Source organism: Gymnoscopelus microlampas (genome assembly GCF_963454915.1).
Source record: "Gymnoscopelus microlampas genome assembly, chromosome: 16".
Classification (NCBI taxonomy): Eukaryota; Metazoa; Chordata; class Actinopteri; order Myctophiformes; family Myctophidae; genus Gymnoscopelus; species Gymnoscopelus microlampas.
This window is the reverse complement of record NC_139953.1, coordinates 26,531,954-26,554,916: the sequence shown is the minus strand read 5'-3', so window position 1 is coordinate 26,554,916 and position 22,963 is coordinate 26,531,954. Positions and strand designations below refer to the sequence as shown.

Below are 22,963 nucleotides of genomic sequence, written 5' to 3'. Positions count from 1 at the left end.
ACTGACTCTTTAGGTCTAAGGAGATACAGGCTGAGACATTTAGGGCCTCTTGCACCATTGTGAATTGAATCACAAGTGTATTTGGCGGTTTTACATAGACCAAGGGATATTTCACTTTAAAAAAAAATTGGGTCATTTTATCGTCTACTCAGGCTTTTGGGAGCACCCGGACAGTTTTTAAGTTACTTGATTCAGTATTTAGATATTTGATATTAATTTGATCAGACACGCCCCCTTCCTATACGAACCCATTTTAACTTCAGTCCGTGTTTTTCCAATTACCTTTTTCATTTATTTTTAAAAAACATGGCCCCTCACGTATTAGGGAGGCAGGATGAGTCACCAGAACCAAGGACGGGGGTTGTTGATGAATCTAACGTGTTAAAAATGGAGTTTGAAGTCATAATGGATTTGTATAGGAAAGGGGGTGTGTCTGATAAAATGAATATCAAATATCTAAATACTGAATCATGCAACTTAAAAACTGTAAACTTAAATACTGTTGTACATTGTATAATTTGTTGAGAACAAAATGACGGATGTCAAAATGTCAAAATCGCGTCTGGCCATGCTCTTGATGAGTCGGCGGATTGTGATCTCAACTGTGATGAGAACGGGTTGCCAGTGGACCTGCCAATTATTCTGGTTCTGGTCCTGATGCAGTTGATTCACAATCACTTTTGCTTAGCTGAAGTTGAACTTACTTGGTGTTACATTTGATGTGGCTATTCATGTTTTGTTGAGCAGTATATTTTCCTACTTATGCTATCGTTTTTTACCGTGTTTTGACGATCTTTGGAGAGCCGCAGAAAAAAAAAAAACTTGGCAAAAAAATAATGTGTTTTTCTACAAATCCTAATATATATATACTCTGTGGAATGGACATAGTTATACGTTTATGGCACTCAACGGTTGGATCTGAAAGGACGTAGATGTACGTCCTTGGCACTCAATGTGTTAATATAGCTATCCTACAACATGGCTCAGAAACTACTGCTGCTAGGCATTATGATCTGTGTAAAAAACACCCAATAGAATAAGATGTTTTCTTTTCAAGGTGATTTGCAACTGGCCCTTTAAAGACAACAACTGAGGTTGTCGTTCATCGTGTTTGTCCGTTGTTTAGTAGCATGGTAGCTTATGCTACTGCCATAGGAAAAGGTAAGACCACAGTTAGGGATGTTCGATATTTACTTCTTTACCGATATCCGATATACCGACAAAAGTCAACTAATTGTCAGGTAACAAAAAAATAAATAGCTATAATATCAATATAATATCTAACAAATCTAATATAATACAGTGATGTTGTTAGGTTTTCAGATGAGTCCCGGCCGGGACTCACTGGTGGTCATTTGAATGAGTCCCACTAATCTTATATTAGATGTTGGCCTATTTGACAGTGCAGAAGCATAATTGCCTTGATGCCTATAACATTAACGAGCGTCAACAGACACACACACCTGCCCTCTTCCGTGCTCTAATTTGAAAGTGACTGGAGTCTGTCTCATTTCTCTCTAAAAGCCCTTGAATATGATGGAATATGATTAAGGATTACTGTGATTATGGTAAGCTCACATTTCATTTCACACGCCTGCTAAAATTCAAGCAATGCCCGACACCGTAATGACCAACCTTTATGGAGAGATGGCGCGGCCGCAGAGGAAGTTTGTGATCTTGCGTTGGGATAACGATGCCGGAAGCATGGCCACTGATAAGGAGATCTGTTTGGACAAGCCCAAAAACATATGTGGGTACTTCCCAAGATTTTTAAAAGAGCTGCCAGAAGATCATTGCCACCTTGCTCTGTATGACGTAAGCTATGAAGTCGGCACCAACAACAATACGAAGAAAGAGAAAGAGCTTGTCCCCATCTTATGGACCCCCCCAAGGAAAGGAAGAGGTGGTTCGTTATGGGAAATACATTAAAGCTAATTTTACCAAAGCCACATTGCTCGCCCCTTGCACGCTCAGTACTAAAGATGATGTGATGTCAAATCTGTACGAAGTCGCTAAATATCTACGCATCGCCGCGAAACCAGAATACTCTGTGGAAGGGAGATCCAAACAGGAGATGGGTAGATAAACCTTTAAGGGTTAAGTGGTTAAGGGTTCAGTGATGACAGAAGAATCTGGGTAGGAAAGTGAATGAGCAACACTCACCCCCTCCCTCAACACCATTGAAGTGCCCTTGAGCACTTCAACAGTGCTGCTCAGTACTCCACTGAAGCGGCTCAGTGGCCAATAGTGTGAAGCAGGACGTTGCTGAAAAAGAGAATACATGAGCTCTGAGCCACTACTGCTACACCTCCCCCTAAAAAATAACAATTCAAGACTTCAAACACCTGTTGTAACTGTATGAAGAACAAGGTTTTGTTCTCTGGGGTTCCATTTGAATGATTGCAGAAGAAAAGGATTTCAGGGGGACAAAATACAGTATTTGATGATCCTCTCATGTATATTCACCTACCTAATGTACAATATCAACAATTTATCAGTTATTATTATATTATTAATAATTGAGCCGAGTCGTCTAGGAAAGGATCTGTCAGTGTGTGTCTGTCTGACCGGGGATAGTATTGCAAACCACAGAACTGAGAACCACATTTCCTGTACACGTTGCCAGAAGGCCAAGGATGTACCCCTACTTTTTTTTCTTTTCAAAAACCAATACAGATATTTTCCGATATTACATTTTTATGCTAATATTGGCCGATAATATCGGGAGGCCGATAATATCGGACATCCTCTACCACAGTAGAACCCTAAAAGTCCATGGCAGAGAAACATGGACAATTGAGAGAAGCAGGCTTAGCCTTTAACGTCTATCAACAGGAAGAGTGATGTACAGAAAACATAAAAAATATATATATAGATAAATAAGAAGTGGAGATATTGGGAGACATTATGCTGTTTGTCCTGGCGGTTTACAGATGGAGGTTTTGAGACCAGCTCTCCAACGCACCCTAGAGGCATGGAGTGGTTTTGACCACGAGCTGAGTGAGGTCCTCCGCCACATCACCAGGGTGCGCTGCACTCTGCAGCATCAATGCACTAGTCTGTTCTCACACAAGCAAGCAGTGGCATATGTAGAGCAACTTCAGGTGAGTAAGATAATTATAGAATTGTCATCCTTTCTCACCCTGTATGCTTAGCCTATTAAGACCTCAGGCCGGTTCTTCTAAATCAGTAGTTCTCACACTATCAAGATTTTAATTTTTTTTTTTTAAATAGTAGATGTAGTAGATTAAACCTTTACTTTGTTGACCGATGTCCCCCATGGGGTCTGTACTTTTCCCTCTACACAAAATCTCTTTTCTGGAAATAGCAGATGTAAAAGATCACAACGCATTGCGACATGTTGTAAGCTTGTAGATCTGCTATTTTGGCCAAATGTTCCCCCTATTACGACATGCCCAAAATAGGAATGCTAGGTTTCATGTGGTTAATTAGGTCTACTAAAGCATAGGTTCTCAAACTTTTTCATGTCAAGGACCCCATTGCAGGGACCCCCATACAAGATTTGTGTTGTTAAAATGTTTCTAAAAATATTCCAAATGTTTCCATTTTTTTTCAAGATTTGTAAAAAAAAGCAAAAACTCTCAAGCTCATAACGTGTCACGATGCGACACCTTGTGAGGTTGTACATTTTTAAAAAGGGTTCAAATGGTTGAACTGATTTTGATGATATATTGTTAACTAATTTAGCTGGGGAGCCCCTGGAACCTCCTCACGGACCCCTGGGGGTCCTCTGACCCCACTTTGAGAACCACTGTGTACAGGATGTAGTCCATCCTCAGTGAATAACTGTATTGTAAAGTGAGGTGCTGACAACCAACCAGACCCAAAGGTGTTTTATGTCCACAGCAAGTCCAGGAGAAGGCTAGTGAAGGGGAGGAGCTCTGTGCTGCTGTGGACCAATCATATCAGCGTCTGCGGAACACAGTCGATCCTGGCACTGCCCAGCTGTTGAATAAGCGAATGGAAGGAGAGAAAACACGGTCAGAGCCAATATAGATGACAAATTTTGATTTCTAGTACTTAGGTAGGATAAATTATGTATGTCTATGTTTATCTAAATATTGATCTATTGTATGTATGTGCGTGTATGTATTTGTATGTGTAGAATTCTCATCCCAGAATTTATAATTAGCGTACAAAAAAGAAACCGCACTCAGCACAAATCTGTTGCGACTCCCTAGGTGGACGAGCGTGGTGCAGGAGGTGAACCAGGAGCTCCTGAGGGCTCAGGAGGTGCTCTCTCTCTGGAACGGGTACATCCAGCTCTCCGACCACTGCTCCCTGCACCTGCAACAGCTACGGAGTCAGTGGGAGGTGCTGGCGAGATCCCAAAGAACACCACCACATGACATGCAGTCAGAGCTTGATGCAGTGGAGGTGAGTTCAGCCCACAGCTTTTGTGACAGCTTTTCAGCCTGCTGTGTGGATTCTAACTGAGTGTTCTGGGGGAACCAGAAGAGCTAAAACCTCTCAGAACAGCAAACAGCACAGAGGTCCCACTCCCAGTTATTACAGTTTAACCACCCTATATAGTGAAAGGTTCAATATAAAAGTGAAGCCAACGTGTCAGCTGTAAGGTGCCATCATCAGGGTCATGGGTAAATAAACGGCATCTTTCTATTTCCGTGGATTTCCTATATCTTAGTACTCAAGTTGTCCGTTTTCCAATATACAAAGCAATCTTATATACAGTACTGGCTTCCTCGTGTTTTTTAGGCCATGTAAATAAGCTATAGTACTGAGAAGGTGTCAGAGAGAGCTCAGCTCTGTTCCTACAGGTTGAGGGATTCTCTGCCTCATGGTCGCCAAGCGCACAGCTGTCACTGTGGAAGATGCACACATACACACTGATTCATTATAGGCACATGCTGGAAACACACACAAGGACGTACACAAGGATATGACACCCCACCAGTGTGTGAGGGTTATTCAGGAAGCCCTTTATTTTTGCGGGCAGTACTGAGTATGTGAAGGGCAGTCTATGACGTCAGTCATCATCGGTGTCAGTACTGTGACGTCAGGCACCTCCTGTTTGGGCAAAAACCAAGGACAGATGTGCACACAGGCAGAGATCTATGGAATTCATAGATACTGTTGATGAGGATCTGCATGTACAGTATGCAATGACTGAGAAAAGAGCATCTAGAGCCCACAAAATGGTTCAGAGACTTCTTTAGAGCACAGACATTCATTCTTGCTTTCCTCGCACGCCATTAACAGGATGGCAGTCCATTTCAGAGTAGTCTAATGGACTGTATGCTTGAATCACACATTGCTTATTACCTTCCTATCTCTCTCTCGCACTCTCGCTCTCTCTCTCAACACACACGCACACACATATACACACACATATACACACACACACACACACACACACACACACACACACACACACACACACACACACACACACACACACACACACACACACACACACACACACACACACACACACACACACACACACACACACACCCCTGTAATGCTCTTAAGGTAAATTGGGATGTTTTTATTTTTTCTGAGAAAGGAACTGGGAACATTGGTGACTGGGATCAGGTAGCACTCAAGATGACTAAGCACATACATCTTTATTTCAGTGCATGAAGACCAGAATGGAGTTGACGTCATTGCGTAAACAAGCTCTCCCTGTGGAGCTCCACTGCCCAATTATTTTCTGCCTCTGCACATTTCAGCAGCACTTATAAACACAAAATACCTAAAGCTAGAACTCATTTGACTGCCAAATGCAGCGGATATTAAATCAGCGGAGATGTTGGATTGTACTATACATGTCTTCTTGTCAAAACAACTTTGTACATTTTCCTTGATAGTCTTTATGTGCTGAGGGACTGTAAATGCGTCAGTCATGAGGTGAGAAGTAAATAATTACAAGTACTTGTTACCACTCTCATTTAGTCTCATTTATACTTCTATTCTCAAGGTCCAAGTTTTTCTATTGTCACATGCACTTAGAACACAGCTGTGACAACACTGCAGGCAGTGACATTCTTGTTATTAAGGTGTTTTCCTTTTTACAAGCGTTATCCCTTTTTGTCAGAAATTGCAGGATGGCATCGAAGATTTGCAAAGCAGCGTGGGAAATATGTTCGCGACGTCCAAGCTTCTTATTGGACACCTGGAACCCCTGCCAGCCAATGTCATCCAATCAAAGACCAGACTGCTGTCACGTGACATCCTGCTACTTGGCCAAACATTGTCAGGGACAAAGGCACATCTTCAGGTGAGAAAATGACATTCATGAATCAATGAAGATGTAAAGATCTTTGGTTTCCAGTGAAAAAAAATAAGACAGCGATGATGCCACGTTATGATTCAAATGTCACTGTACGGTACTAAATTATTCTTAAAAAATCAAATGATCAACAGTGTATTATTTTTATTACGAAATAGTGTTGCTTGGGGCCAGCATAATTACAAGTGCTGTAAGTGATATTTCTTTAAGACAAATGTAAGTGCTTGTCAGACACATTTTCAGGTGGTTTAATTTCATAATTGTAGGAGAGAGAACCCCACAAAGATAATTTATCAGCATGTGTTTCAGTTCCAATTTTGTCTGCTTATTTATTTATTTTATCACTTCCAATTTCACTTGTTTATCCAGTATCCTGTATGAGTTCTCTTTCCTGGTATGAAATTGGTATCCCGCCCTTATAAGGTATTTTATGTTTTCTAAAGAGCTGGAGAGATGGGAAGACCCCTGCTACTGAACAATCATCCTATAGAAATGGGAATATAGAGCTATTTAACACTTGTTTTAATGAAAATAAAATCACTTCCAGCACCTTTAAGGTGTAGTATACAGTAGCATTGTGTGGGGACCTTACCGCTGGATCAATAGATCCTGGAATATTAATATAACAAATCATATCACTAGTTTGCTCTCTATGTACAAGAGGACTTAAAAGAAGATGTTCTGTGTCCATGTTTTGTTATGTACGGACAATAGTACTTGGAGTTGGCACAACATGTTCTGTATCAATGGTTTGTTCTCTATGTACAGGAGGACTTGGCACAACATAAGACATTCTGTACTACCTTGGAGGCCCTTGAGAAGCAAGCACAGAACATACTGCACAGGCTGCCAACCAACTTGAGTGAAATCACCTCTGTGAAGGTGAGTCACACTCCCTAATGTGTTAATGTGCCTGCCTGCCTACTGTACGTACAAGAAGGTCTTGATTTTAGGCCATTACTGGATGTTCCCACACAAGTAATTGGACTTGGCACGTTTTCTTTCCAGACACAGAGATAATATAGAAGTACAATATAAAAAAGTTTAGCAAAAAAACAAATACAAGTGATATAATCATGAATAGGGGTCAGACCAAGTGTGAGCAGTGTACTGTAAGCTGTGTACACAGTATTGGACGTGTGCTGTGTTGAGACAAGCCATGTATCATCTAATGTTACACAAGTTCAACGTTTAAATCTTTATTACTACAGTAGGAAACACAACAAGTAAAACTCAACATTCAACACCCAACAAACATGATCAATAAATCTACAAGTTGAGTCGATAAAATCCCAACAATGAGCCCATATTCCCAGTCAAACAGTCAAGTTAGAAATGTGTGTGTGTGTGTGTGTGTGTGTGTGTGTGTGTGTGTGTGTGTGTGTGTGATATATATATAGAGAGAGAGAGAGAGAGAGAGAGAGAGAGAGAGAGAGAGAGAGAGAGAGAGAGAGAGAGAGAGAGAGAGAGAGAGAGAGAGAGAGAGAGAGAGAGAGAGAGAGAGAGAGAGAGAGAGAGAGAGAGAGAGAGAGAGAGAGAGAGAGAGAGAGAGAGAGAGAGAGAGAGAGAGAGAGAGAGAGAATTGCGTATAATTAAATCATCTTATGTATAATTTGAGAGATAACACCTTTGTCTTTCCTTCTGCCAAATAGAAGCTTGTGTCTGAGCTGAATGATGTGTTCCCATCACTGGTTGATCTCAGTGTGATGAGCTGCTGTGTGAGGCCTACCGACCACGAGGCTGACAGACTGCAAGCACTCAAAAGGGACTGGCTCCAAGGCCTGCTTCATGCATCTCATGTCAACAGGTAGGCTTGTTTCAGGCAAAACACAGAATACAGAAAACAATGCTCGCCGGTGTTTTTCATTTTTTATTTTGCATGGGGAAGGGGAAATCTCTGTTTTATAGGATATTATGAGCCATTCTATAGAAGTCTTGCATAGAGCACCGAAGCCTGACGTAATTTACGCATCGTACCTGGGGCGCCCCCCCCCCCCCCCCCCCCCATTCTGAATTCCCATAGACGTGTTTAATATTGCGTCAAATAAGAACTGTGTTCCAAAAATAAACAAATGTTCCCGGCAGTTTGACTCATATGGATATGAAACGCAGCCGAATTAGTTACATTTTCGCCAGAAACAGACTGTATCAAATATGAGTGACTGACTATCATAAACGATACAGAGCCACCTCCCTGACAATATCGCGGGGACAATTTGTTTATTTTTGGACCACAATTCTTATATGAGACGATTCTGATGACCCAATGTTATTCTCCATAGAGAAATGACTTCCGCGACCCAGGGGATGAACGAGTGACGTCAGGACTTCGGCACTCTATTATTGAATGCAATAGACCTGATCACTCCAGTATGCCCCCTTTCAAACTTAACACCAGCTTTAAAAAGGGGCGGCCAGAGCTGAGTGGTTAGTGAGCCCGCCTAGGGAGCCAGAGGCCCTGGTTGCCCCAGGTTCGATTTCAGGCCAGGCCAGCATATGTGTCGATGAAATGAAATGTGTCCCTGAGCAAGACTCTTAACCCCTAGTTGCTCACAGGTTCTCATTGGAAACAAGACCGCAAGGACTTTCATGAACGACCTGTTAAAAGGAATTATCCTTATTTGCGACTAGGTAATCGACAGCCTGACAGCCATGCAGGACCGCAAAAGGGAAGATAACGTGCCGTCACAATATGATTCAAAATAATAATGATTTCTGTGTGTGTGTGTGTGTGTGTGTGTGTGTGTGTGTGTGTGTGTGTGTGTGTGTGTGTGTGTGTGTGTGTGTGTGTGTGTGTGTGTGTGTGTGTGTGTGTGTGTGTGTGTGTGTGTGTGTGTGTGTGTGTGATGCTCTTATGCATGTAATATCAGAGAGCTGCAGATGAAGATTCAGCACTCCCAGAGCGTTCAAGAAAAGAGTGAAAGCTTGAAAGCCCTTCAGGACAAGTTGGAGGTGGACCTGGTGGACAGAAGATGTGAAAGTCACTCGAGCCTTAAAGAGATGCTGACCCTCCATCAGGTACAAGGCATCAGTCATTTCACAGACAGTAAGATCTGATGCCAACATGTAGAGAGTCAGGACAATACATACATCCTATCAGTCTTCAAGCTCCTTCTATAGTGTGTAACTGGTTGCTTCAGTGTGCAAGAAAAGAAAAAAAAAATATCCTAGACAAGCAGTTGTTTGTCCACCCTGACTATCTTTATGTTGGCGAATGTCATGCACCAGCCTCTTGTTTAAGAGCTTGGGTAATGCAGGGTGACCTCATACACTGTCAGGGTTCATCTCTGGTTGTTGAAGGGAATGCTGGTAAATTAGTGTGCTTTTCAGAGGCCAGGTTGGGAAAGCCCTTTTGGATCATGCAAAATGTCTGCTAAATAGCTCAAGTTAAGTACACACATTATCTCTAATGTGTCGCTGCGTTGTGTTGATCTGTTATTTCCCAGATGTGTGTTATAAAAGGGGGTTTGACAAATTTGAAATCAGGGAGACATTAGCTGTGAATGGAATCACAAAATGGAATCAATCCAAGTGTAGAACTCATGTCTCATATTTGATCTTGCATGCTTCTCATTGTTTTCACAGAGATACCAGAGTGATATAATGGCCGGATACCAGCTCCTGCAGGCTCACCTCTGTGAAGCCGTTTGCTCCCTGGATAACCTAACAGAAGAGAAAAGGTAACATCCCAATAGACCCAGTACATTTTCACTATTAATTATAGTGTGGAGTTCCAAAATGCTCAAGTTGCAGTTAAGTAGTCGACTCCCTAAATGCACATTAATTTATTTTATTGCAGAAAAGAATGAGCAAGATAATAGCTTATAACCTTACAGACCATCTCCTCATCTTGACTTGTACTCCCTTTTTCAAGTTCCTCAGGGCTTAAACATCCTTCCTTAAACTGTCTTCCACTTTATTTACCCCTACACGACTAAAGTACTTCAAAATTAATACATCATCATTAATCTGGCTCTTTTCTGCGCTCCTAAACACGAAAAAAATCCCCCAAATCTAATGACAATGGTTTTTTTTCCGAATAGCTGACAAAGCCATTCCTGTGGAAACAAGAGTCTGGCGTGGCCTCCGTGTCTAATCTTTTGCCATCGATACCGTAATTAACTAGCTAACCAGTGTATTTATAGCTATTGGTGCAGCTAGATTATTAACTGCATGTGTCTACAATGTACACAGGAGCCAAAATCTGTAGCGGTCGAGAAATCAAAGTTTGCCGTCTTGTGCCGGTACATAAGCACTGTCATGTCATAAACCAATTAAAAGTGAGCTTTTCAGCCTGTGTTACTCCCCTATTACCGTGATGGCATTCAAACAGTGAGTTCTTAATGCACACTCACACACGCATGCCCCTGAAGGAACACCCACACACCAGACAGCGTCTCTGGGTGCTTCCTGCCCTGGAAAGGCTACCTGGCTCCCTCTGCGGCGCCGTCTGCCCATAACTCAGCTTGTGCAGTCAGTGTGGAAATGTTCTGAAGGCTTTTGAGGAGAACACATGAAAGGCCACTTCCCATCATCAGCCCTGCTACGCAAACCTGTGCTTATACGACAAAGTTTAGTTTGCAGATATCCTAGGTTGTGTGGTTCACCAGGACGACTACAGTTTAACCACTTTCAACCCTATCCCTATTTTGGGAATGTCATTATAGGCGAAAAACCTTCCACAATTTTCCCGAATTGGCTACTATAGCCGATACAATCTCACAACACATCGCAAGCTTCGAGATTGGCTTTTTTTTGCTTACGGCCCTACAGCAGTATAAAAGTATAAAATAGGGTTTAAATGGTTTAAAGATGGCATATGTATTATCTTATGTTTCCATGCCATTACATTAGGTTAGGTTGGAGGCACCAGCATGTACTGTACTGTCTGTGTTTACTGTGATTGTGTTGCTGGGGTTTAGGGGGCATCCAAGCTAACTGCTCATCCAAACATAGAATCATGAAACCTTTTTGTGATGCTTCTGGCACAGATCTGAACGTATGGCCGATGTGGCGCGTGTGAAAGAGAGCTGGCAGAGCTGTGTGTCTCGGGTCGAGCAGCACAAGGCCCTGGTGCAGGAGCAGTTTAGTCAGTGGAGTTACTACAACCACGCCTTGAAGCGACTGCAGAGGCTGCTGAGCAACATCGACCCTCTGCTGCCCCCTGCAGGGCCGGCTGTATACACGCTGCAGCAGCTACGGAACTCTGTGGACAGTTATCAGGTAAGATCAGGTTGTTCTTTTTGATTTTCAATATTTGTATCAACTGGTATTGATCGCAGCTTTTAAGTTAAAGGAAGTGTCCCTCGCTTCATCTTCCCCAGCGTGTTGAAGAGACTCTGGGTTTGCATGCCACTGCCTACAACCAGACGCTGGAGGCAGGTGAACGGCTACGTGCGTCCATGACCGAGCCTCAGACTCAGAACCAACTGGAGGAAGAGCTCCAAGCACTGCAGGACAAATGGGAGAATGCATGCACACTGCTGGAGAGACGGAGAGACCTGGTCAACACTGTCATTCAGGTAGCAGCCCTCAAATTGAAACTGTACCTACTGTAACTTACTTGTATTCACCAGTTGTCCCAATTCTAACTAGTATGTGATTATATGGCTAACATGACAAGGACAACAGGTGAATGCAATTAAGACTTCCTGGTGAGATAGAAACCAGCAGATGCCCTGGTAGGATAGAAACACAGCAGTACTAGAGATCCTGGTAGGATAGAAAGCCAACAGTACTAGAGGACTTGGTAGGATAGAAAGCCAACAGTACTAGAGGTCCTGGTAGGATAGAAAGCCAACAGTACTAGAGGTCCTGGTAGGATAGAAAGCCAACAGTACTAGAGGACTTGGTAGGATAGAAAGCCAACAGTACTAGAGGTCCTGGTAGGATAGAAAGCCAACAGTACTAGAGGTCCTGGTAGGATAGAAAGCCAACAGTACTAGAGGACTTGGTAGGATAGAAAGCCAACAGTACAGTAGGGGACCCTGAGGACCATGATATTGAACCATTGGCTTAGATGTTAAAGAACATAACCCTTGACCCTTGTTACACATAATTCCCTCTCCCTTGTTGTTGATGTATCACTGCACAATTTTGAAAATAAAAATGTATTTGTATAATGTATGAAAATGTAAATGTATTTCAACATGAACAGGGACGTTATCCTCCACTATCTGTACCATCTGATGGATTAGTGCTTACTGTAAGTGTTGGACTAAGATCAGCGGCCGAGGTTCAGCAACTCCTGGTAGTGGAGCTTTTGGCTGCCCTTGAAACGTCCCTTAGATTTATTTTTCCCGACCTCACTGGGTTCTGGAGTGGAATGCATGTACAGTATGTGTGTCTATCTATGACATCATCATTGGATTGAGTTATGGAGGTGTCTGTGTGTAGAGGGATGTGTACGCTGCCCTGACTGTAACCCTTGTTGGTATTCTGAGTGGGTGATGGGCGTTGTTTGTTGACCCATATACCTAACCCCGTTCCACCCCACCGAACCACACACACACACACACATGGGTGAGTTGTACTGGAAAAGAGTATCCAAAGAGGGATAAAAGAGCAGCTATAATCTAGCTGTGATCCCCATCCACGGCCCAGCTGGTCGAAATGGCAGAAGAAAATGCTGTCTCTGTCTGTCTGTCTCTGTCTGTCTGTCTGTCTGTTTGTCTGTCTGAAAGAGGAATTGGACACAGCGTGCCCCGAGTCAGCTCTGGATGCTGATAACATTGGGGAAAATAATACCTGGACAGCTCATGAAAACATTAAATCAAAATGAAACCGGAGACAAGCCCATGCAAGCATGCCAACAAATGGAGCTTATTTCCAATGTAACCCAGGATCATTGCGGTGTGCTGTTGAACCTACATTGATCCTGTGGATCAATGCTTCTCTATGGCCAGTTTCCAAGCACTGTATCAATACACAATAGGCTTAGGTTTGTCTGTATGGCCGGCCGTATACGGACTTGATTTACAGCACAATCTGGGATAATCTTTCCTTTACCATGCATGGAGTATGAAGGTATGTGTATGTGCTCGTGTCTGAGGATGTAGCTTTGTTGAACGTGTTGTTAAGTCAAGTATAAGCACTGGTAGGACCCAGTCACAGCTTGTCACCGGACACATTGAAAACAAAGTTCAGTCTGGTTTTGTCACTGTGATCATTTAAACTGTACACCCCCTGCACAACACTTTTCACTCTAAGCTAGGATTCGTCCGTGTGTGCATGACGCTTTGCTTTGGTACAGTAATTGCTTGCATCATACATATGTGCTTTTCTCACAGGGGGATCAGGGCAAGTTGTGTTAACCCCTTCCAGGTCGGCGCATGAAGCCAAGCAGCTTTTCAGTGGGGGAGTTGGGGGCAGTAAAACAGTGTCCTCTCAGGGATTGGGGATAATGCCTCTGGATGAGTCAGATAACGGCTAAGATAACAGAGGCAGTGATATGACCAACAGCTAACCCTTTATCCATTCATCTTAAGCTGCTAACTTGGGTACAGAAAATGTTGCAGCTGAAAAAAGAATTAATTCAATATTTGCTATATTTTAATACATTGATGCCATGGTTTGAAAAAACAACTTGCTTGTCTGTTAGAGACGCCTGACAGGGAAAGTTTGAGAACACATGACATGTGACCCAGCGTGAGAAAAAGGGGGCTCAGCACTTGACAGGAGAACTCAGAAAAGACATGTGATATGAATTTGGTCAGAAATTAGTTAAAAAGAGATTAAATGTTCTTCAAGTTATTGACCTAAAAGTCAAAACTAAAATTGTCTTGTAAATGTGATAACAATGTATGATAAATATCAAGTCAGGTTTACATTCCACTTGGGGATGAAAAAAGTCACTCACTACTTTGTTGTTAAATCGAATCAGCTGATCACAGGTTGTGTAAAGTCAGTCTTGACTTCTTTCACACGAGTGTGTTGCAACGTTACAAGATCAACCCCTTGCTTTTTCTGTGGTGTTGAGAGTATACCACTAAATTGAGTTTAAAGCACAATATACCACTTTCTTCCAGAATTGGGTGAAGTGTCAGGGCGGACTCACTCTCAGAACACAACAGCTGAACGATTTGAAGAGCTGCATGAAGACACCACAGCCAGGGAGACGAAATGACCGACGCCAGGACGAAGAGGAACTTCTTCAGGTGAGGAGAGAAGGGGGAAAGAAAGAGTGTGTTTGTGTATTTTAACTCAACAAACTCAACTTTGTTCAGTTGTGCTAGATGCCTGAGAGGTGGAGAGCTTAGAAACAAAAACCACACAAAGACATCATATAATAATATTGTAATGCCCTTGAATGTAATGCCCTTATATATATATATATATATATATATATATATATATATATATAAATGCATTTTCAGAAATAGCATAAACATCTTAGAATATATCTGCTATTTTCGCAATTTGTCATATTGCGAAGTACAGTACATATAGGGCTTAAGTGGTTCATTTATAGAACGTAAAATTGATCTGTCAGAGAAAGCTTCAGCCTCGCCTCCTCTCAAGCATTATTCTCTGGTCCGCCCTGTTCCCCCATAGCGTGCCTCTATTATGAGTTCACCCCTCCCATTTTTTTACCCCCTTTCCCTCGTCCTTTGCCCCTTCCTTTCACTCCCCACCCCCTTCTCTACCCCCTTTACCCTCCCCCTCCCCTGTCAACAGCGATTTAATCCTTCTGACCACAGAGAGAGAGAGAAAGAGAGCGAGAGAGAGAGAGAGAGAGAGAGAGAGAGCGATAGAGCTAGAGAAAGGGGTACACAGCCAGTCAATGTGTCTGTGGGGTGTCTGACCGCGTGTGCATGTGCGTGCGTGTGTGTGTGTGTTATGCAGGAGAAGGAGCTTTCTCTGGAGCATTTGGCCAGTGGTCTCAGGGAGCTAGCCACCATGAGGATGGACATGTCCCAGTACGTAGCGGCCGGGGACACGGCTGTACTCGAGCAACAGCTGGAACAACTCCACTGTCAGTGGGAAGAACTCTGCATGAAGGTGAGAGAGAGAGAGACAGAGAGACAGAGAGAGAGAGAGAGAGAGAGAGAGAGAGAGAGTGAGAGAGAGAGAGAGTGAGTGTGTGTGAGAGATAAGGAGGGAAAACTTGCTAACTGGCTTTGGCATGGTCAGCAGCACAAAACCTTGTCCACCACTGAGGTTGGACACACACACAAACAAACGAAAACACACACAGACACACACACACACACACACACACACACACACACACACACACACACACACACACACACACACACACACATACAAATAACCTGTTAAAGCCCCTGTATGGTTCGTTAGAGGTTCTCTACTGGCTCTTCAGCTTATGAGGGGGAAAGGATGCTTTTTCCTGCATACCCTAAACCTCCCCCCTAAGTCTTGAATGCTGGTCCCACACAGTCAAGAGAAACTCCAGTCAGCTGTACTACAGTTAAGTCTTTCAGCTCCAAATACAGTACAAACGCACATTTGTTCTTTGCAGAGGAACGGTCATGACATGTTTGTTAGCGTATTTGTGGTTGATTGCATCTTGTGATGATTTGTTGGCAGGAGCCTCATTTGCAGTGAAAGCTCCCACCTGTCCCTCTTTTTGGAACTAGTTGAAGTGAACACAGCTCTCACTTCAAACAACTTTCTTGATTGAATTCAATACTTTAAACCGAAACAACCTTGTGGATTAGGAGGTATTACAAAACATTATTATTACAGACCAACCCAACCAATTTCATGTGACCCATGTGGGTTCAGATATAGCTTATTATGGAACTGGAAAATTGGTAGACAATGCGTTTTCGTCTCAAGTCATTTGGACTCATGAGAGCACCAAGCTAATAATTAACTCCACTCATTAGAGTGAAACATGAGATATTTCACTGCTGTCTGATGGCACCATGGCCATAGGACATGGATTTGAACCACAGCATTGTGCTCCCTGTTTAGCTAACAGGTTGCAGGTGGGGGACAGTCAGCGGAATTGCCCTGAGGAGCAGATGGCTTGGCCGGGCTGATGGGGTCCAGGGGACAGGCTCTATTGTTGTGAGGGAGGGACGAGTCCCCCCCAGGGCCACAGTGCAACACAATGGAACCCAAATACTCCAGAATCCAATAAGCCCAGTGTCGTTTCACTCTTCACAGGCCAGGGCTCATGAAAAAAGTATAAATGTCAGGGAGCAGTTAATATGATTGCCCGAAAACAAGACTGACTGAGCTCTGGGAGTCAAAGAGGATCACCAGCCAGTCACGACCTCTAACTGTCTAATGGGACATTATCAATGCACTAAGATGTTATTAGGTAAAATTGGGGGATTAAATTAGCAGCCAGGGATTAAATGGGAAGCTGTTGGGATCCAAAACACTTGTATCTCATCTCTCATCTCTCTCTGCTGTGATGGAAGAAATGACTTTATTTGCATTTGTTTCTGTGCAAAAGGTGTGTGTATCTTGCTATACAATGAGAGTGAATGGAGAGAGAACAAAGTTTGATCCCTTGTTCCCCGCTCATGGACCAAAGAGCATTTTCTTTAGTTTTTTAAGATAATTTGGCTGGGCTTTTCTGCGTTTACTTTTATAGAACAGTGTAGAGTAGATTGACAGGAGACAGGAGAGATTCAGCGAGTGACACGCAGTAAAGGTCTGTCAGGCTCGGGAATTGAACAAGGGACTCGCTGTCGGGCTTTTATCACAGCCTATATGTGGTATGCACCCTAACCATAGCCATCGGTGCCCCTGATAAAGATTAATAACAATGTTTTGAGCTATAAAAGTAGATTGATGGTTGATGTTTATGTACGGTATGTAGATGACAGCATACACTGTTCCCTCCCTTTCCCCTTTTTTCTCAGGTGTCCGTGCGCAGGCAGGAAATTGCTGATCGCCTCAATGCCTGGACCATCTTCAATGACAAGAACAGGGAACTGTGTGACTGGCTAATGCAGATAGAGAGAAAGGTGTCCCACAGTGGAGACCTCAGCATCGAGGAGATGGTGGAGAAACTCAAGAAGGTAACGGAACCAACCAGGCAAGAGTTATACTTAGCTGTGTGTGGGTGTCGCACACTGAAAATAATATGTCTATATGCTAATAACCTCAACGCGTTGTGAACTTGCAGATCTGTCTATTTTCGATGCGCTACAGACCATGCACAACAAAGTATATCAAGCCCTTTAGATTCACTTGATGTCATAAGACAAATGTGGCTAAATGTGGAACATATTCCTGTCATGTCACAGTAATCACCACCACTATTAATTGGAGAATAGTATTACGCATTTATGCTCCATTAGTGGTTTGATGGCCATTGTTGCTAGCAGGCCCATGTGAAAAATGTGGGGCAGAGGTTCTGAATTGGCATCCAGGGAGTGGGTGTGCACAGTTTCGCAGCGACCGGGCCAACGGTGCCGGAGATTAGCTGGTAACACACGGACAGGACACACACACACACACACACGGATAGACACGGATAGACAGACGGACGGAGGGTAAAACATACTCTCTTGCCATGCCTTTCGGCCTGGCGGAGACAATAAAGTATGTACAATATACAACATACAAGGTACACTATAGACCAATTATTTGTTTACCAACAATGAGACTGGCTGCATAGGTGATTGTTTCATACAATCAATTCTCAACCTGTTGTTTCAGGGTGCGCTGGTTTCAGCACACCCCAACCCCCTCTTGTGTGTTGGCTAGTTCTGCGCGCTCTAGCGAGACCTGACAGAATGGGTTTGACGCTTGCGCAGTATGACGCTTGCAACCAGTGTGACGTCGTCTGTTAAGGGGTCTATAGACTAAATAGTATAATAATATACTGTCATCTAGGCAGATTAATTCATTATTAAACAAATACATTATTGTACAAGTTGAAAGTATACACAGAGGGTAGTAACATACTGTATACACTACATTACAAAATGCATGCACTGCTGCAATTAGTCAACAAATTGGGGCACAAATACCACCTGTGCAAACATGCTTCAAATCCATACAAAAGCAAAACATGCATTCTGTAGCAGAGCGGTCGCCTGGAATGCTGCCACCTCGCTTTGTTCAAACAAAACAATTGTCTTTTCATTTACAGAAGGCCTTTTGTTGTCTGTTAAATATCATCATCAACCATGCTGGTTCGCAGCACAACTTGCACAAGTTAATGAATGGTTGGGACAATGTGTGTGATTATTGTATTGAGCTGCGGAGATGAGATGAGCAAAGAGTATCCCAGGCACCTGACAATAACTTGCACTGTGTTGACACCGTTTGACACAAAACACTTCCTAGTGATTATGGACAAAGTAGCAGCCAATTACCTTTGCCTGAAGCAAAACAGGTGCTCAGCTTGCTGAATGAGAGAGATGTTGAAAAGTGACGGTCGGGAGGCTTTTTTTTAATACATTTAAATCCTGCTTCTCTTGAACAGGGATCTGCTTTTTGTGATTAGTTCACTTTGTTTTGAAATAGAATGTAACACCCATTAAAAAGAGGGTGTCATGAAATAAAATATGAAATACTGTATGAACAAATATTACAAAAGAGGTATAAATTGTCTACGATTTCCATCTTTCACAGGTATGAAATAATGTCTTCCAGATGACTTTCTCTGTGACGACAAATTCAATCTCAGTTCAAATTAATTACCGTATAAATGTAAACAGTTATATGGTAATTATTATGTGCATAATAATTATGTGCATAATAAATTATATATTTTGTTTGGCCCATGTAAAATTCAAGATGCACTTTATTATCCCCAAGGGGAAATGGAAGCAGCAATGTAGCACAAATATTAATCACAATTAATACAGCAACTCTAATACCATGTTGACAACACAACCAGCTACACACTAGAACTATTATCTGATGACTTACATGTACTGCATTGTGTTGTTGGAATACATTAGTGCTAATGAGGCTAAAAATCAAGGGGAGAACATGTTGTAATGTACATCAAATAGCATAAATAGCTGTTCTACAGTACAAGCCTACAACGTTTTGAAACGCATTGTGATGTGAGCTTGTAGATCACTTTTTTTGTCAAATGTTCACATATTTCTGCTGAATGTTTGCCTATTTTTGCTGAATGTTTGCCTATTATGACATGCCCAGAATAGGGATGCTAGGGTTCATGTGGTTTTAATAACACAATCAACCACAATCGAGCAATAAAATGATGTTCCTGGCTTACTTGACGATGGTCTGTTCAAAACATGGTCTGAAGTAGAGCATGGTTGCCTCAGCCCCACACACACATCCATGCATAAATGAATGCAGCCCTAATAATAGTGTCTCTTTCTCCACAGGACTGCATGGAGGAGATCAACTTGTTCAGTGAGAACAAGAGCCACTTGAAGCAGCTCGGAGAGCAGCTGCTGTTAGCCAGCGATGAGACCAAGCAGAGGCAGGTCCATGGCACTCTGCAGGAGGTGAACCAGCGCTGGAACAACCTCTTCCAACACATAGAGGCCAGGTGAGTCTGCATACCGTACAAGCTGTTGAGCAGCTCCTGGGCTTTAATAGGAATAATAGTTTTTTTTTTTAAAGAGAAGAGACCAAGGCCTTTCATAGTCTGGCTAATGCATGGCAAGAATTAAAAAAATACACCTGCGCGTTGCGTCAACAATGCCTTCATCAGGGTGACTGAATAATAGTTTTTTTGTCCCCTCAGGGATATTCATCTTAGCCTATGGGCTTTTGTAAGGAAGATATGTATATACAAAAAAAGACTCCAGGGCTATTGAAGGTGTGTGTGTGTGTGTGTGTGTGTGTGTGTGTGTGTGTGTGTGTGTGTGTGTGTGTGTGTGTGTGTGTGTGTGTGTGTGTGTGTGTGTGTGTGTAACTATTAAGATGCATAATAATAAGTTTGTGGTTGAATGCATATATGCATGTGTGTGTACTGTACGTATGTGTTCTCACGCAGTTTGGAATGCATCACTGAATCGTAGTAATCATGCTTTAGCCTATTTACCTGCTGTTGCTGAGCCTTGCCCCGCAGCTGTCATACAATACAACTTGTCTGTACTGAATGTACAGACTATAAGTTAAGTTACCATCATATACTATTAGTACTTTGACCCTCATTCAGACAGATGGTCATGGATTTGGTGGTACCCTATATCCCCCCCCCCCCCCCCCCCCCACCCTCCTCTCCATCTCTCTGCCCACCATCCAAAGCTAGAGTCTCAGACTGAACCATATGGCCCTTAAAGCCCATGTTCAACCCCCATCTTCAGCGCTCAGTATCCTGAGCAGAGGACTGCTGGGTGAGTGGGTGTGTTGGTATTGAGAGCAATCTGCCACTAATTGTTAAATGCTACATAGGCCCTGGGGTGGCTTGTGGAGCTGCTGTAATGCCAATTAATTAATTAATTAAGAGCACATTGTTCTTTGGAAATGACAGGCTGCACATTTTTGTGGCTATATTATTGTCATTTTGTTAAAGCATGATATACTAGACATAATTTAAAAACAGTAACATTATTTAAAGAAACCATAACCACTGCTACCACCATAATGTACCAGACCAGCCAGCAGTTTCTCGCAATACTGTAAACTGATGCCGATTGACCACCCTAATCCCCATCCTGAGCAAAAAGACGAGCCTTTTCTTTCTGATCGGTTCTGTTTGCCAGCAGCTCTTCAATGTGTAAAGACCCCTGCAACCACGCACTGACACCAGCTGTCGTATAGGAACACCTAAACGCACACTGAGGAAAGGAAGAGAAGACAGACTTATGAGCCCCTTGGCGAGAGCGCCTTTCAGTGCAGTCGAGTTATCCTTTGTTGATAGTCTTTCTGTACAACCGACGTGTGTGTGTGTGTGTGTGTGTGTGTGTGTGTGTGTGTGTGTGTGTGTGTGTGTGTGTGTGTGTGTGTGTGTGTGTGTGTGTGTGTGTGTGTGTGTGTGTGTGTGTGTGTGTGTGTGTGTGTGTGTGTAATCTACTCAAAGTTGGTTGAATCTGTCCGTTGCTAGGTGCTTGGGTTGAAACTTGGAGGGCATGCTGTAGATTGTATAGATGGAACATGGAACGAACAGGAGTCACAATTAGTTTTGTTTTGCACTTGCACTACATTCAATCAGGGGATCAACAGCCCTTGTATGCACTGCTGGCTTGAGTTCTTCTAACTTGTTCATATAGTGTCAATAGTCTTAACGCACGTGCCCTTTACCAAGCTGCGTATCCGAGCAACTTTGAGCCCTCCTGTTGTGCCGGCTGTACATTTCAGCTTTGTCCCTTATCCTCACCTCACCTATCCTCCCCAGCTGTATTCTCTTCGCTCTTCTCCTCCTGTCCCCTTGCTTAGCGGGGGGCTCCCTGGCCAGGCTTTGTCTTCGTTGGGGCCCGACTTTTCCTACTGTATAGGCTTTGTTAGGCTGTCAGAGGTGGGGAGGGGAGGATGGGAAAGGGGTGGGCAGAGAAAGAAACTAAGAGAGAGATGAGAGAGATTGTAGTGCACCTAACATGCACAAAATGTTGTTTAAAGATTAATGTAAAAATGTAAGTTTTAAATGCTAAGATATGCACGCACACACACACAAACCGCATGTACGTATGTACAGAATGTACAGAGTGCAAAATAATTGCAGCCACGACATGTACTGTACAGTACAGTCTGTGCCGTTCTAGTCTGTTATTTTGTCCTTGAAACGTAAAATGACTACTGTACCTTTCTCTAGCTCTCGCTCTTTCTTCCCTTTGTCCGTCACACACACATGCGGAGAGACCTACAGTATGCGCCTATTTTTCACCTCTATTATTCCACACAGTTTCTCCCTCTTAGCCAGAAACAAGCCCCCGTTGGCTCTCAATAGGTAAGGAGGGATCGAATTGGTCAAATTAACTCAGACTCCGGAACAAGGGCACACTTCAGCCATTCAACTTCAAACGACAGCTCTGGAGAAAGGTTCTATTGGCCCTGTGCGTTGCCATGACAGTGCCGGCGGCAGGGAAAGGGGCTTTGTGGAGAACATTGTCCAGCTGCACCGTCGCAACATTTGTCCCAACACTGAGACACCTGGGAGGATATGATAGGTGAAATAGGTGCAGTAGGAGCTTACCAACATTATTATAGTTTTTCATTTTATTATTTTTTTATTTGTATTTTTTTTTACTTTTTGTTTTCAATTACAGTTTAGTTCTTGTTAGTTTTTAATACTGGTTTGCTAGTTTAGTTTTTTAAAGTTTTTTTTTAGAGGGCTTAGATTTAGTTTAGTTTTTTTAAATTCGTTTTAGTGTAATATGGATTGGTCAGGTGTAAGATTCAACAAGGTCAGAAAAATAAAAAAATCAAGCACAAATAGCACATAAGCTCACAACATGTCACGATGCGACACATTGTGAGCTTGTAGATCTGCTATTTTTGCAGATTTTTGATAAAGACTAGAACTAAGGACATTTTTATTTTGTTTTGTGAATATGCAAAACAGTTTCAGTTAGTTATAATTTTTTGTTTTTAAAATGTTTTTACAATTCTAGTTTAGTTTTAGTTAACTATAATAACCCTGGAGCTTACAGTGGACTTGGAAGGAGTGGGATACTTTATAGACATTCTGTAGAGTATTGTTGAAGTGTTTGGTGTGTGTGTGTGTGTGTGTGTGTGTGTGTGTGTGTGTGTGTGTGTGTGTGTGTGTGTGTGTGTGTGTGTGTGTGTGTGTGTGTGTGTGTGTGTGTGTGTGTGTGTGTGTGTGTGTGT

The 22,963-nt window shown here is 42.7% G+C and overlaps 1 protein-coding gene across 9 annotated transcripts in view; it reads left to right on the top strand.

Annotated features, from left to right (window-relative positions):
* Window positions 1-22,963, top strand: part of syne2a (spectrin repeat containing, nuclear envelope 2a) — a 113,075-nt gene that overhangs the window by 71,410 nt on the left and 18,702 nt on the right. For all 9 annotated transcript variants that reach the window (XM_084082367.1, XM_084082363.1, XM_084082364.1 and 6 more), the window contains 14 exons: window positions 2,934-3,104; window positions 3,868-4,001; window positions 4,203-4,398; window positions 6,080-6,262; window positions 7,043-7,156; window positions 7,927-8,081; window positions 9,145-9,292; window positions 9,860-9,954; window positions 11,266-11,497; window positions 11,599-11,796; window positions 14,302-14,430; window positions 15,119-15,274; window positions 17,119-17,277; window positions 19,573-19,739. In XM_084082367.1, coding sequence (XP_083938493.1) covers window positions 2,934-3,104; window positions 3,868-4,001; window positions 4,203-4,398; window positions 6,080-6,262; window positions 7,043-7,156; window positions 7,927-8,081; window positions 9,145-9,292; window positions 9,860-9,954; window positions 11,266-11,497; window positions 11,599-11,796; window positions 14,302-14,430; window positions 15,119-15,274; window positions 17,119-17,277; window positions 19,573-19,739 — 2,237 coding nt within the window. The remainder of the gene's footprint in view (window positions 1-2,933; window positions 3,105-3,867; window positions 4,002-4,202; window positions 4,399-6,079; window positions 6,263-7,042; window positions 7,157-7,926; window positions 8,082-9,144; window positions 9,293-9,859; window positions 9,955-11,265; window positions 11,498-11,598; window positions 11,797-14,301; window positions 14,431-15,118; window positions 15,275-17,118; window positions 17,278-19,572; window positions 19,740-22,963) is intronic.